The sequence below is a fragment of the Dendropsophus ebraccatus genome, chromosome 15 (genome assembly GCF_027789765.1).
Source record: "Dendropsophus ebraccatus isolate aDenEbr1 chromosome 15, aDenEbr1.pat, whole genome shotgun sequence".
NCBI classification, from domain to species: domain Eukaryota; kingdom Metazoa; phylum Chordata; class Amphibia; order Anura; family Hylidae; genus Dendropsophus; species Dendropsophus ebraccatus.
This window is the reverse complement of record NC_091468.1, coordinates 33,676,313-33,691,805: the sequence shown is the minus strand read 5'-3', so window position 1 is coordinate 33,691,805 and position 15,493 is coordinate 33,676,313. Positions and strand designations below refer to the sequence as shown.

Sequence of the window (15,493 nt, the reverse complement as noted above, 5' to 3'; positions counted from 1 at the left end):
CTCATAAAGCTGTTTTGCAGCCTCCCCCCTCACTTCTTATCTGTTCATTATCAAGGTAGTGTTATCTACATTACAGAGGAGCCAAGTGAAGACGGGTTTGATGAGTCCATTATAACCTACGGAGGGGATGGGGCCAAGGGACATGTTATCGAGTATTGCTGCAGATTTGCTGCAGAACTCGCAGCATGCAATCCGCTGCAAACTTTCTATGTGTGAACGCATCCTTATACTGTCAATTGGGCGAAAACTAGGGTTTCCTGGCTTGGCCCTAGCACTAATACACCTCAGTGTGCTGAATGTACAATGCATACATCACATAGCAGAAGCTTAGGACAAAAGGTCTACAAAAGAGGTTGGTGAATCCCGAGAGTAAGTGCATCTAAACCACAGGAGTCAAACTTAGGGTCCTCCTGCTGTTTCACAACTACAATTCCCATCATACCTGCATAACTGAAGCTTTGGCTGTCCAGGCATGATGGGAATTGTAGGTTGGTAACAATCCAAGGGCTGCATGTTTGACACCCCTGATTTAAAGCGACTCTCTACCCACAATCTGACTCCGCCAAACCACTTGTACCTTCGGATAGCTGCTTTTAATCCAAGATCTGTCCTGGGGTCCGTTCGGCAGGTGATACAGTTATTGTCCTAAAAAAACAACTTTCAAACTTGCAGCCTCGTGTCCAACGGGCGGGGCTTACAGTATCTGTGCCATAACTTTGCACCACGCCTCTGTCCCTCCTCCCTACCCTCTTTATCATTAGAAATGCCACTGGAACATTTTCTCCTGTCTGAACATTGCACAGGTGCCTTAACAATCCAGCTCATTTTCAGTATTCACACAGCTGATGAATAGGAGACAATCTGCCTGGAGCATTCCTAATGATGAGGAGGGCAGGGAGGAGGGACAGAGAGGTTGTGCCAGCCTAATGCATTACAAAATCTAAGCCCCGGCCATTAGGCATGGGGCTGCCAGTTTAAAAGTTGTTTTTAGGACAATAACTGCATTACCTGCCAAACAGACCCAAGGACAGATCTTGGATTAAAAGCAGCTATCTGAAGGTACAAGCGGGGGGGGGGGGGGGGGTCAGATTGTGGGTACAGAGTCGCTTTAAACATATCTGGGATAGGCATATATCTACATTAAAATAACAATAGGGCACACTTGACGGTCTTCTGCTGACAATTTGTTGTTTCTGTGAGCAGAAATGCCCCCAAAATCAGCTTATTGGCCGGCCGCTCAGTCAGTAACATGGTAGGGACATAAGGAATTGTTGTTATATGGTATGTATGTAAACATTCTACCTTCACGCAATGTGTCTGAAAACATTAATGTTGGCATTCAGAGGACCTTTAATGTGACGAGTATCACCAAGCTATATAGAGAAGTCTCTGTTTACAGCAAAAACAATTTTTTTTCATTCAGGTTGGGAGAAAATCAATAACCTTTCGCTCTGAGCAAAATTTTTGTTACTTCCCTGAAACCTGGGAACAGTATCTTGTTTGGCTTTTGCAACTCATTTTATCTATATTTCTTGGACACAAAACAGAAAATAATATAAGGCCTGTATTGGTGGAGATGACTGCAATAATAATTACAAGGTTTCTACATCACTTATCGTCCCTGATCAGTCAGAGAAAAAAAAAATGTGATTTCATCCAAAAAGCCTAAATGAATCAAAAGAGCCTATTCTGGTTTTGTGATTCATCCCATTAACTTCTGGTGTGTACAATGACCACAGACATTTGAAAAGCATATGTATTTAGGGATAAGTGGTAAAAGCTGTATTCTGTTTCAAGTGGCTGTTTAAATAGATAGTGAAAAAAAGTAGCAGCTAAAACATATACTGCAAACGCAAGCTAGTTGAGTATTGCCCTCTTTTTCCAAAACACATATTGTGATAAAAACCATCTCGAAATGAGTATTTTATATGCATTTTATATGTTTATATAGTGCAGCAAACACTCTTTCATATGCCTAATTTATCTGTGGCATGTATCTACTATCTTGATTCCTATATCACTTTTGATATAATACTATGCGAGTCTCTAGTGGTCAGAGTTGTGTTCACGTGACCCGGCTGCAGTAACAAAACGTATGGATGCAGCCGAGCTGGGATGAAACATGCTCTACTCCATTAGAGCATGTTGTGCTGATAAAAGGAAGGCCTAAGTGGGGGCCCAACTGTACTTGCCAGAGCCTAGAGTTACATATTCAGATAACCACAGACTTGAAAAGTGCTGAGTAGTGTTGAGCGAATTTGTCAGGTTCGGCATTGTTATCTAAACCCGAACGCTTGCCGTTTGATTCCCCAAGGCTGTAGAAGTTGGATGCTGCCCTAGGGTGGCATCTATCTTTCGCAGCCGCAGGGAATCAAACACTGAGTGTTCGGGTTCAGATACTGTTGCCAAATCCTAACATTTTGGCAGGTCAACACCACTGCCGAGACTGGAAAGTGAGCAAAAGTAAGGAAGCCAGTATAGGAACATCCATAATTAAAATGCAAAGTATAAAGCGAAGAGTTCTTTAACGATATAAGCCTGTGGTCCAAGGTTGGCATTAGAGATAAGCTCAACTTGTGCATGCTTGAGTCTGATCGTCCAGCATTTAAATACTGGTGGCTAAAGAAGTTGGATGCGGCTCTGTCGAGTAAGGGAAAACATGGACACAGCTATGGGCTATGTTCACACAACGTATATTTTCGTAAAATCACGGCCGCTGTACAACGTTGTATTACGGAACTAAACGTTACCTTTACCTCTATGGGTTCCAGGCCGGAGTGTATACATATAGCATATGCTCCGGCCGGGATCTCTCGCGGCGCCGCAAACAACTGACATGTCAGTTTTTTGCGGCCGCTATTCATCGAATTGCGGCTGTAGAAAACCATGTCAGTGTACACTGTGGAGCAAGCGGCTCCGGCCGCTCGCTCCATAGTGTGCTATAAAGAGTTCTGATGCTGGCACGCACGGATGCACCTGCATCAGGACACTGCGGTCGAAAAGCTCATCCGTCTGGTACTGCAGTACCGGCCGGGATGATCTTCCAGGGTATAAACAGCCTTCAACTGTAAGTCTGCTATATCTCTGCAATATTTCTATATCAAAAGAAATGTCATGACAAGTACAATTTCCTGACATTGTATAAGCTTTGATCTCAAGGCTCAGCATGGACGGTATCTCTATTCCTCAATGGTTCTGTTTCTGAGCTTTACATTTGTAAGACATTAGCCTCCTCATTTGTGACACAGAATCCCATCCACATTTTTACATGGCATGTAATGTCACATTCTCTATTAAACAGAATATCAAAAGTCAAGGAGATTTACCATTTTGAGCAAATGTCAAGGGCTTCACAAAGTTTGCTAAAGACATCAAATTATTAATAGATTAGTAATGGGACAACTTTTCTTACTTTGCTGCAGAACTATTCACTTTATAAAACCAGTCTTGCTATTTAAATTTATCTGCCCTTGGAGCATTGCTGCCAAAAGTAAAAGAACCCAAAAAAAAGTATATAATAAGGCATAAATGATCTAAGGCTACTGGTGCGATACTGGTTATCTAGCCAAAGACCATAGATATGCAGTCTTATTGCCATTCAATACCCATGTGCAGTCATTTACAAAGAGCTGGAGAAAATATTTAACACATACTTTGGAAGCCTCCAATGTAATTTTTTTTTGTGCTAAAGTATATGAGAGATCAAAGGAAGACACTGGAGATATACAATAATCCCAGGCAAGATTATAAAACAGAAAGAGAGAAATCTATTGTCTTCCATATACAGCTCCTATGCAGAGTTATGTGCCTCCTACGTCCTGTTCAATTAGCAAGAGGTAGGGGACAGAAGCTAGTGTGACTGCATGACTATGTAGAACTATGTTCTACATAGGGACTGTGAAACCCAAAACAACAGATTTTTTTATTTACACCATTTATAAAGTTGTCTAATTCTTCTTTACTTCTGCACTAAAAACACTGTAAAAAAAAAAAAAAAAAAAAAACTGGGTGCAAATGTGGGTCAACCATGGTTTAGCATTGGACAGTCCAACAGGAGTATCACAAAGTATGCCTCACTGCTGATCAACCATGTCTATGAACTCCATTGACATTGTCTGTATGTATGTTACTTAAAGGGATTATGTCATAAAGCAAAGATGGTAAAATCAGATGTGTACCACATACATATGTGTAAAAGAGAATAAACGTACTTTAGTAGGGTAACTTACATCTCTGTACTGCTTTTCTCCCCCATGGATCTACTCACTTGGTTAACCTGGTTTCCTGTCCAAACTGTGACCCTGCTGTAAACATGCAACAGTGCACTTTCCCACAATCCCCCTTGCTTGCATGTGAAGTGAAAACAAACTGCCAGTACTTATGGGACAGATCAGGAGACTGCAAGTAAACTGAACATGAGTGACCAAACCTAGTGGATACCCAGAGGGCCATACCCAAGGGTAACAGGTTATAAAACAAAGCAGGCACATGGGGCATTAGTGAGTCTATAGCTTTCAAATGATACATTTCAAGAAATTTTTGTACATTTGCAAAATGTTTAATTTAACATAATGCATTAGTATAGACCTAGTTTTCTTCCTGACACAAGCCCTTTAAGGCTCCCGGGAATTGACGCTCCCTATTATGTTTTCTTTTTTTTTTTTTTCATTCCAAGTACATCAGGATTCAGAAATAAATAAATGCAATTAAAAAGAGCCAAACTGCTCCCAGCAATCAACACTAATTTCCAAAGTGAATGTTAGGAAACCTAAGTAAGCTTCCGCCATAGGCAACAATATTATTTTGTTTTCCCTGCACCAGTTTATATATGTGATGCTGACAACATTGGGCTTCAAATTACTCTGAGTAATCCCTATAGTCTAAGAAATTATTCTAAACTTCAATATCTGTTAGTCACCTGAAGAAAAATTCAAGAATTCCCAGACCATTATAAATATATTCTCTGAGTTCAAGATTAAGATTTCACTTAGGGTATCATGTAGACGTATCCTTCCAGAAAATAATCCCCGTGTAGGCATTTAAGACATGTGACTATAAGCAGGCTCCTAATGTGAGATAGAGATCTGTACAAGGTTTTAGACATGGATGGAAATAATCTTTTTGTAACCAGCCCAAGTAGCTAAAGCCAAATTGTCTGAATTACTTGATGAATTTTGTCAGCCTGCCTTCACTTAATCCTATTTTTGTTGTGCAGCCTGTTTTAGACAGTTGGAATGGTTTCCTCCAAGTGGAGCAGATAGCACAACCTTCTGCTGTGCCAGCCTGAAGCCTCTGTGTGAGTTACCCATCAGCATTTGGTCCTGGTGTACAAAACAGCACGGGGCGCTTGCAGCACAATGGTGGTATAATAACAGCTTATTAATAATAATTAGGTCAAGCGTTTACGTTGTTCGTTTTATTATGCATTCGCAGATGGTCCTCATTTATCTCCGTTAGGACAGGTGGCGGAGGGCACAGTCAGACTGCAATTTGCAGAGGCACTCTGCATACACCATAGCAGAATGCCACAGGTCTCTTGTATAAATACAGGGATTTGACAGCCTTTGTTTGCCTCATTTGATTTATAAGGTACGATTAAAAAATGGTGCTTATTTGACACATAATCTAAAGGCAGAGCTCAGAGAAAGTTATTTTCTGCAACTATTGAGAATAAACTGACAGAAGAATTGCTTTGTGGTGCAGGCTGGAAAAACAGTGGCTTTCACTATCCTGTGACCTTGAATGAGTCTCAGAAAGCTGTTGCGTCTTACGCATTTCATTGGCATTGATTAATAGCACCTCTTGTTCCACTATCTACAGCGCTGCAGCTACCTCAGAAGACAATCATTATTAACACAACAGGTTCAGATTCTATTAGTGAGAATGTAATGTAAAAGAGGCTAAATCCCCTTTGTTCTGCTGCTTTAAGGATTCGGCCAAGCTCTCGGAGGAATCAGACTGTGCATTGACATAGCTAATACTAAGTAAGGCAGGGCAGCAACATTAATCAGTCTATCATTGTTCTCATGCTTGTGGTTTCTTCCTAAAGTCAAACTGCATTTCAGCTGATCGCCAGCAAAGATGAATGTGGCTAGAAGGCACTCTTCTACTGTGTGCGATAGCTGCTGGTTTTGGAGTATAGAGGAAGACTCTAATTTGATGATGATATTTCTAGATTCCCAAATAACTATTATGGTTCTAGTTAGGTTCTATTAGACAAAGCGATTTTTCATTTTCACCAATTATCGATAAACCATTGCAAACGAATGCTTTTGGGAACGACCTGAAATAATTCCCCATAATACAAGGAACGATAGTCTTTTGTTACTACCGCAGTTATGATCACTCATAGTATGGTCTACGAACGTTTGTAATTACAAAAAAAAGATGTGTACATACACCGAAAGATTAGCGAACAATTACCGGTGATTTTATGGTCAGCTTAAAAGATGGGATCAATGACAAAAAATTTCCGTAAGTCATTTGATCGCTATCTGCATACACATGGAAAGATTATCGCTTAAATTCAAACGAGTTTCCGTAATAGGGCCCATACCCAATTCATTGGCCAATGAAAAGTGATACAATTTTCTACTATACTGTCTGCATCAATTCCTTATAGTATTCAAGATAACAGCTTGCAGCTATTCAATAAAAACCACCATGATTTACTGGATGAAAATGTGTTCTGATCATGTGACCATCACACCGCTGTAGGTCTCGGCACATGAAAGAGAGTAAGAGAGCTGGTAACTAAGCTGTAATGGCAATGAGTTCAATACCAGCATCATCAATACGTGACTAGGACATTTTCATTCCTTTATAATGAAAACCTTGAATGTTTCAATGACTACAAAAGCAAAAAATACAGCATTTTACAAAGATACACTGCTGCGGCCTTTAAAAAAACTGGAAATAAAAACAAAAAAAAAAACTATGCTTAGCTACCCCTGGTCAGTCTTTTGTTTGGCTCCTTCCATTTCCCTGATCTCCTGTCTTCTTTCTACTTTCAATATCAGTGCTAACAGCTAACCAGTCAGCCAATCACTGGTTGAAGTGGTGACCCATCCCGGCCAGTGACTGTCTGAGTAGACAAATCCTGTTTCGAGTTCTAGTCTTGGAAGCAGACAGAACAAATGAGCAGCGTGAGACTGGAAAGAAGCCAAATGGGAGCTGTACTGGACCAGCAAAAAAGAGGGTGAGTATGTAAAGTTATGAAAAATGCCAGAATACCCCTTTAAGAGTATGTTTACACCTTGTGTACTCATTTTCCAGTTTATCAATCTGTCTAAGGCAAAAAAACGTGCCTGAGTCATTCACTTCAATGCCAAATATATTCCTATAGGTAACAAATATAAACGGTTAAAATCAAATCCCACATGGCTTACAACCGAGGTTAGAGGGGCTATAGATGAGAAAAAAGGGGCATTCAAAAAATATAAATTAGAGGTGTCAGCTGTAGCCTTTAAACATTACAAAAGTCAACAAAACCTGTAAAAATGTAATAAAAGCAGCAAAAATTCACAATGAAAGGCAGGTAGCTATAGAAAGCAAAAGAAACCCCCAAACATTCTTCAAATATATTAATGCAAAAAAAACCAAGGGCAGAGCATGAAGGACCCCTAAATAATGGTGAAGGGGAATTAATAACTGGGGATCAGGAGAAAGCTGAGTTACTTAATGGCTTCTTCAGGTCTGTATATACAAAAGAAGAGGATGGAGCTGTTGTGGGTGGGGCCTGTACTGAGGTGGGTTGGGCCAGTGCTGCTAACACATGTAATGTACTGAACTGGTTTACTATAGATATGGTCCAAGATAAATTAAACAAACTCAATGTAACCAAAGCTCCAGGGCCTGATGGATTACACCCCAGAGTTCTTAGGGAACTCAGTTCTGTAATTTCTCTACCCGTGTATGAAATATTCCGTGATTCTTTGCTTACTGGTATTGTGCCGAGGGACTGGCGTAAGGCAAATGTAGTGCCGATCTTCAAAAAGGGCTCTCGAACTTCCCCAGGTAACTATAGACCTGTAAGCCTAACGTCCATTGTGGGGAAACTATTTGAGGGGCTTATAAGGGACTACATCCAGGAATATGTAGTGGCAAATAGTATTATAAGTGATAACCAGCATGGTTTTACTAAGGACAGAAGCTGTCAAACCAACCTAATATGTTTCTATGAAGAGGTGAGTAGAAGCCTGGATAGCTATGGATGGATGGATATCGTGTACCTGGATTTTGCAAAAGCGTTTGACACAGTTCCTCATGGACGTCTGATGGGTAAGTTAAAGTCTATCGGTTTGGAAAATTTAATGTGTAACTGGATTGAAAACTGGCTTAATAATCGTATCCAGAGAGTGGTGGTCAATGATTCCTACTCCGAATGGTCCCCGGTAATAAGTGGTGTACCCCAAGGGTCAGTACTGGGCCCTCTTCTGTTTAACTTGTTTATTAATGATATTGAGAATGGAATTAACAGCAATGTTTCTATCTTTGCAGATGACACGAAGCTTTGTAGTACAGTACAGTCTATGGAGGATGTGCAGATGTTACAGGATGACTTAGACACACTGAGTGTTTGGGCGTCCACTTGGCAAATGAGGTTCAATGTAGATAAATGTAAAGTTATGCACCTGGGTACTAATAACCCACATGCATCATATGTCCTGGGGGGAGTTACTCTGGGAGAGTCGCTGATGGAGAAGGATCTGGGTGTACTTGTTGATAATAGACTACAGAACAGCACACAATGTCAGTCAGCTGCTTCTAAGGCCAGCAGGATATTGTCATGCATTAAAACAGGCATGGACTCACGGGACAGGGATATAATATTACCGCTTTATAAAGCTTTGGTGCGGCCTCATCTGGAGTATGCTGTCCAGTTTTGGAACTCGATTCATAAAAAGGATGTTCTAGAGCTGGAGAGTGTTCAAAGACGGGCAACTAAACTAATAAGGGGAATGGAGCATCTTCGTTATGAGGAGAGTTTAAAAGAATTACATTTGTTTAGTCTGGAGAACAGACGTTTAAGGGGGAGATATGATTAACTTATTTAAATATATAAATGGCCCCTACAAGAAATATGGGGTAAAGATGTTCCAGGTAAAACCCCCTCAAAGGACAAGAGGGCACTGCCTCCGCCTGGAGAAAAAAAGGTTCAATCTCCGGAGGCGACAAGCCTTCTTTACCATGAGAACTGTGAATCTGTGGAACAGTCTACCACAGGATCTGGTCACAGCAAAAACAGTAGAGGGCTTCAAAACCGGCCTAGACAAGTTCTTAGAGCAAAATAATATAAATGCATATGTATAGAACCTATCACCCCTCCCCCTTCCCTGTATCCATCCCCTCCTTGGTTGAACTTGATGGACATGTGTCTTTTTTCAACCGTATTAACTATGTAACTATGTAACTGTGCTGCAGTATCCCAGTGCCGCCACTACCACACAATGAATGGAGACAACTGATGCCCCAAAAACCCTTTAACCTTCCAAATAAAAGTATTTGTAATTTAAACAACATTATTTTAACCTGTTTAAGTTCACACACTATTATAAATCTACAATATGGGTTTAAAAAAATAGTTCAGCTGCCTAGATGTTGAAAACCTAGGGACAAGACAGGAGCTTTTCTTTCCTTCCACAGTCTTAACTGATAATGATTAGGCTACCTGATGATAACTGATGACGATGATGATGCGGCTACGTTCCCATAGAGAAGTGTATCAGTGTCTTAACAGAAGCCATATAACTTTGATCTACAAAGCCAACTGGACGTTCCTAAAGGTACCTAAGCATTGACTATTAAGTCTTTGTTCCTACTATGCTTTTGGGCCTACAGTTTTTTTCAGGCCTGAGATTAATAAAAGTTTAGACTATAGTGTTTCCCACCCTGTGGGAAACTGCACCCAGGCCCCCAAAGGTGGCTACTTGACAGTTTGCAGTTTTAGATACTACTGCTCAGTTGTGGCATCAAGGAGGTCATACAGGGGTGTAACTAGACATAGCGTAAGCACTCGTCAGGAGTGCTTGCAGTTAAAGGGTATGTTCACACTAAATAAGCTCCTGACGTTCTCAGTGCAATGAATTGACATGTCGATTCTTTGTACAGAGAGCGACGTACACTGTGGGCCACTGAGGCAGGAGGGATTTTTACATTTAAGTAAAAGTGGCGGAATTCCACGACCTAGCTCTCCAACGCAGAATTGCCCCCCTTTTACTCAGTGTAAACATACCCAAAGAGACATTTGCAGAACTCGGGAGGCCACCAGGTGGTGAAAATGATGACAGCTCAGGGGGCCCAGTGTGTTGCAGAGCAGGCCACGGGGCCCCCTAATGCAGCGGGCCAGTAGCAGCCGCTATGGCTGCTACAGTGGTAGTTACGCCCTTGAGGTAATAGCATTACTATTTGTCATATCCTTGGGTTTAATCATTAACCAACTTACCGGCCGTTAAGGCCGATAATAGTTTAGTGTAATAGTGCATGTTGAAAGTCAACGATCAGCCAATATTCACAATGTCAGCTGATCATGGTCTTTCAATATGCTGAAAGTGCACGATTTGTGCAGAGATGGTCTGCTGCTCGTTGCTATGTGTAAGAGGAGAAATGTCAGCAGACCGCCGCGAACGATCGTCCGGGTTTGCAGCGAGTGAGGAATGAGGGGGAAGGGAGCGGTGAACTGACAGGCTGTAATACGGCCTTAAAGAGTCACTGTCGTATTTTTTTTTTTTTTTTTGCAGAAATCAATAGTCCAGGCGATTTTAAGAAACTTTGTAATTGGGTTTATTAGCCAAATCTGCCATTATCTGCATGTAAAAAGCCTTTTCCCAGGTCCCCTCCTCCTTCCTCTTTTTCATCCACTCCAAAAAATCTTAAAATTGTGACTTGTTGCAGGAGTCGTACCCTGTCTGCTCTAGGGAGAGGGGAGGGGGGAGGAGGAAGGAGGGAGTTAGCCGGCAGCAGAAAGCAGATAACAGAGGATTACAGGCACAGAGCTGGGTGACAGCTGTAATCCGAGCTCAGACAGGTCACTGGTGACTGTCACAGGAGATATCCCGTGAGGGATTTGTAGATTAACTCTTTGTTGTCCTGTTTTGGTCTTTTCTTTAGCTCTCTCCATAGGAGAACAATGAAGACAGGGGGGAGAGCTTCAAACTGCTTTTTCATGATAAAAATGCATTTTTCGGATAATAAACCCAATTACAAAGTTTCTTAAAATCGCCTGGACTATTGATTCCTGCAAAAAAAAAAATTCACGACAGTGACACTTTAACTCAATGCCTTAAGTACTGAGTTACAAAACCTGTAAAATTACATTAAAAGAAGAACTGAAAGGTAGTTTCAAAACAGGGAGCAGGCAAGAGTTATATCTGTGAAATCCTAACTTCGTCATTATAACTTCATCATCTTGTGAAAACTGATCAATAAGGAACAGAAGAGGTCAAACACTAGAGGCACTGTTTATCAAAAGCTTTCTCGTACGTCAATCACTATTTTTCCATGCTCGGTTTCTTCAAAGGATTAGATGTTTGTTATCAATTTTTTAACATCAGACACACTTTATTAGCCAAAGGGGTTTCAATCACTACTAACCTGGAACAGATCTTGATGATTGAAAAGTTAAAGGAAAAAAAATGCAGTAAGTCTGAGACGCACAAAAAAAAAAAAAATCCTACAAGGCTTTAACGAGAAATTTGACAAGAGAAATAAAGCAATGTTAGTATTACTAAAATGTCAGCAGAAGATGTCAGAGACTTTGCCAACTTGCAACATCGTGTAATTATCTACAATTACCTGGGCATGAGGGACAACACTGCCCTGGAAGAATCGTAGGGTTGGCACAGCCAGGAACAGGACAAGTAATCAGTGCACACATTTCCCGTCCATTGTGGCAGTAGCATTCACGGCAGCCATCATGCCAGCTCTCTTCATTTTCATGACGTCTTCCATCCATTGACAGGCACGTGCCAGTCAAAACTGGTGGCCCAGCAGATGAAACGGTTTCTGTAAGGGAATGCCAAAAACTGTTGATAAATACTGTACAAAAAAAAAAAAAAATTACATCTAAACATTGAGGCATCAGGAATTATACAACCATCAAGAATAGTAAAAGTGTACATGTACAGTGTACAGTGTACATTGAGCAGTTCAAAGCAAAAGTCTTCTTCATTTATTGTATTTTACATAGCACCTACATATTGCAGCACTTTACTAAGATTATGATATCAGTCCCTGCCACATCTGAAGTTCATGATCTAAACATCAAAAGAATCAGTATGTTTTTGGACTTTAGGACCCAGGGGAGATTCACACAAAAATCCTGTACTCACCTGCTGCTGATCCCCTGCCAGGTCATGGCTTCCTTTTCATTGACATGACCCATCGACAATGCACACTTAGCCAATCAATGGCTGCAGTGGTGATCCACCCCAACCAATAATTGGCTGATTGTCGTGAGAGGGGGAAGCATGGACTGGCACCATAAGAACAAGACCAATGGGAAATTGGTAGCAGGTGAGTACAGCTTTCCACAGGATAGCTCATCAATCACTGATCAGTAGGGTATCAACACCAGGCACTGTGTCAATCAGTTGTTCAGCATCTGCACTACACAGTGACTGGAGATTTAGTCACTGTTTGACTGATAAGGAATAACATGCTCTGAAGGGAATATCCTTTTAAAAATGTAACCTAGTCGAGGGGGTATACTCTATGTCTAGATGAAAGACTGTTTCACCATAATCATAGATGGGGATACTTTAGTGTAAAGGCAGAGATAACTCTCTGTCACATGATGCTGTGATGGTTGATTCATTGAACACGTTCAAAGGGTCCTGGATGTCTTTCTTAAAAAATATAATATTAAACATTATACTTTTTAGATATAGTGATATGTTGATCCAGGCATTTAATTTGCTTGATATATTTGGAATTGGTAATGGTCAGCTGCATAAGAGTTTTGTCTTCTTCTGGATCAACACAGGAGGTTATAGGTTGAACCTAATGGACCCTTAAAGTTATTTCAACTTCACCCACCATATATTCGGTCCACATGACAAAGAAAATTCCCAGGCAACGGTAGAAAAAACCCTGACTCTACCTAACAAGGGCCAGGGGTTAAATTGTTTGAACCAATGAATTTCTTTCCACTTAAGAAAAATCATTGTTAGTAATTCCATTGAAAAAAATGAGATGTCAACCTAAAACATGGCTATAGCCTTTCTTTTTGATTTAAGTACTAGCAGATGGATATTTCTATTCATTTGTATGTGTTATGAATAATCTCCAGAGGCTGACTCAGCAGTTTATATTTAGAATCCTTATCGATGCCCTAATCATCTTCCATCTAGCTGCCAACCTGGCAGCATTAAAGTAGCTCACAGCCACCTGCAATATCGGGCTGTCTAAATTATACCAGCCGCAGCGAGAGGGTTTAAAGCATGGCCAGAGGATGCCAGATGTAAATCCCATAATGAAACTGCACATATGGTTTTTACTTATGTACGCTAAAGCAAACTGCAAGATAAACATTTACCACAGACTCAGTCTGGTTTGCAAAATATGATCAACATGTGTAGTATGTTAAACCTGACCTTTCTATCTTCTACCGCCACCAGCGAAATTACGAGCGTTGCTTATTGCAAGGGCCCTGTGGGTCTTGTAGTATATGAGACAATTGCTAATTGCATTTTACCATCTTGTTCTCAGATGAAACACTAACTTACTGCATCAAAAATAAAATTTTTTAGCTTCAGACCAGACGGAGGGAATTACGGTTAACACTAGCAGATTGACAACAAGCCTCTACAGTAAGGTATGGGAAATATGGAGACAGTTATACAAGCCCCTGGTAGAAAATCCTGAGACAAACCTATTTACTTGCGCATATTACTTTAACCCCTTCGGGACCAGGCTAATTTTCGTTTTTGCGTTTTCGTTTTTTTCCTCCTTGTGCTTAAAAGGCCATATCACTTGCATTTTTACACCTACAGACCCACATGACCCCTTTTTTTTTGCGTCACTAATTGTACTTTGCAATGACAGGCTGAATTTTTGCATAAAGTATACTACGAAACCAGAAAAAAATTCAAAGTGTGGTGAAATTGAAAAAAAAAAACACATTTCTTTTATTTGGGGGGAGTGTGTTCGCCCTGGGGTAAAACTGACTTGTTATGCATGTTCCTCAAGTCGTTACAATTAAAACGATATATAACATGTATAACTTATATTGTATCTGATGGCCTGTAAAAAATTCAAACCATTGTTAACAAATATACGTTCCTTATTACGCTCTATTCCCATGCTTATAGCACTTTTATCCTTTGGTCTATGGGGCTGTATGAGGTGTCATTAAAGGGGGGTGATTCAGACTTTTATTAGGGGAGGGGGCTTTTTACTAATAACAATACTTTTTTTTTTTTTTTACACATATACTAGAAGTCCCCCTGGGGGACTTCTAGTATATACACTTTTATCTCATTGAGATCTTTGCTGTATAGATATACAGCAAAGATCAATGAGATCGGCACTCGTTTGCTTTCGGCTGCTGCTGCAAACGAATGCCGACAGCTGCATCTGATTACTGTATTAGCGGGCTTGGCGATCGGACCATGCCCGCTAATACCGGCGGTCCCGGGCTACAAGCGGCACCCGGGACCGCCGCGGTTCAGAGCGGGGTCGCTGCGTGGCCCCGCTCTGAACACCCGCGCGAGGACGTACATTTACGTCCTCGTGCGGGAAAGGGTTAATAGGTTTTCAGCGATTAGAAAAACAACAGCTACTTTCTTGCAAAAACAGCGCCACCCCTGTTTTCACCTTGTGTGTGGTACTACAGTTCAGCTTCATTTACTTCAATGGAACTGAGCTGCAAAACCCACACCCAAACTGAGGACAAAAGTGACGTCACTTTTAGCAGAAAGCGGACATGTTTTTGTAATGCCTGGACAAACACTTTAATATCTACTAAAGATTTTAACTCTTACAATAAAGTGCGATGAACTCTGGTGCAAGACCAAAACCACTTTCCCACATAATAGAGCATGCTGCGAGCAAGCTGTTTATATGCTGCATGTGAATAGGGTTTTTGGTGCAGAATCTTCATCAGAAATTGCAACAAATAAATTAGTTGTGAATGTGACGCTACATTTGTAACAGACAAAGCTGAAACAAAAAGCATGCAGCTAGGGTAGTCTGGGTGTATAGTTGTAAAAGACAATTAAAGGGGAACTCCACCGATCCCATAAAATATTAAAATGCACAAAAAACATATACAGTAGGTGCACTCACTGATCACCTATTAATTGTTTTCCACCTTTCCAGCTTGTCTATGCTACTCTTAGTCCAAGATTCAAACTTTTTTTTAAATGATTCCAGTTTTCCATCACGGCATCTGCCTGGGAAACTACATCTCTCATCATGCATTGCACCTTTAGAGCCAACTGTCAGGTACCCACCCCAGTCTGGTAGTATCTGCCCACCACTGGCTCTATCTGCT

The 15,493-nt window shown here is 40.9% G+C and overlaps 1 protein-coding gene across 2 annotated transcripts in view; it reads right to left on the bottom strand.

The window, feature by feature from the left end:
- CRIM1 (cysteine rich transmembrane BMP regulator 1) overlaps window positions 1-15,493 on the bottom strand; it is a 555,578-nt gene that overhangs the window by 50,843 nt on the left and 489,242 nt on the right. For both annotated transcript variants that reach the window (XM_069955382.1, XM_069955383.1), the window contains exon 11: window positions 11,794-12,003. In XM_069955382.1, the coding sequence (XP_069811483.1) occupies window positions 11,794-12,003 (210 nt within the window). The remainder of the gene's footprint in view (window positions 1-11,793; window positions 12,004-15,493) is intronic.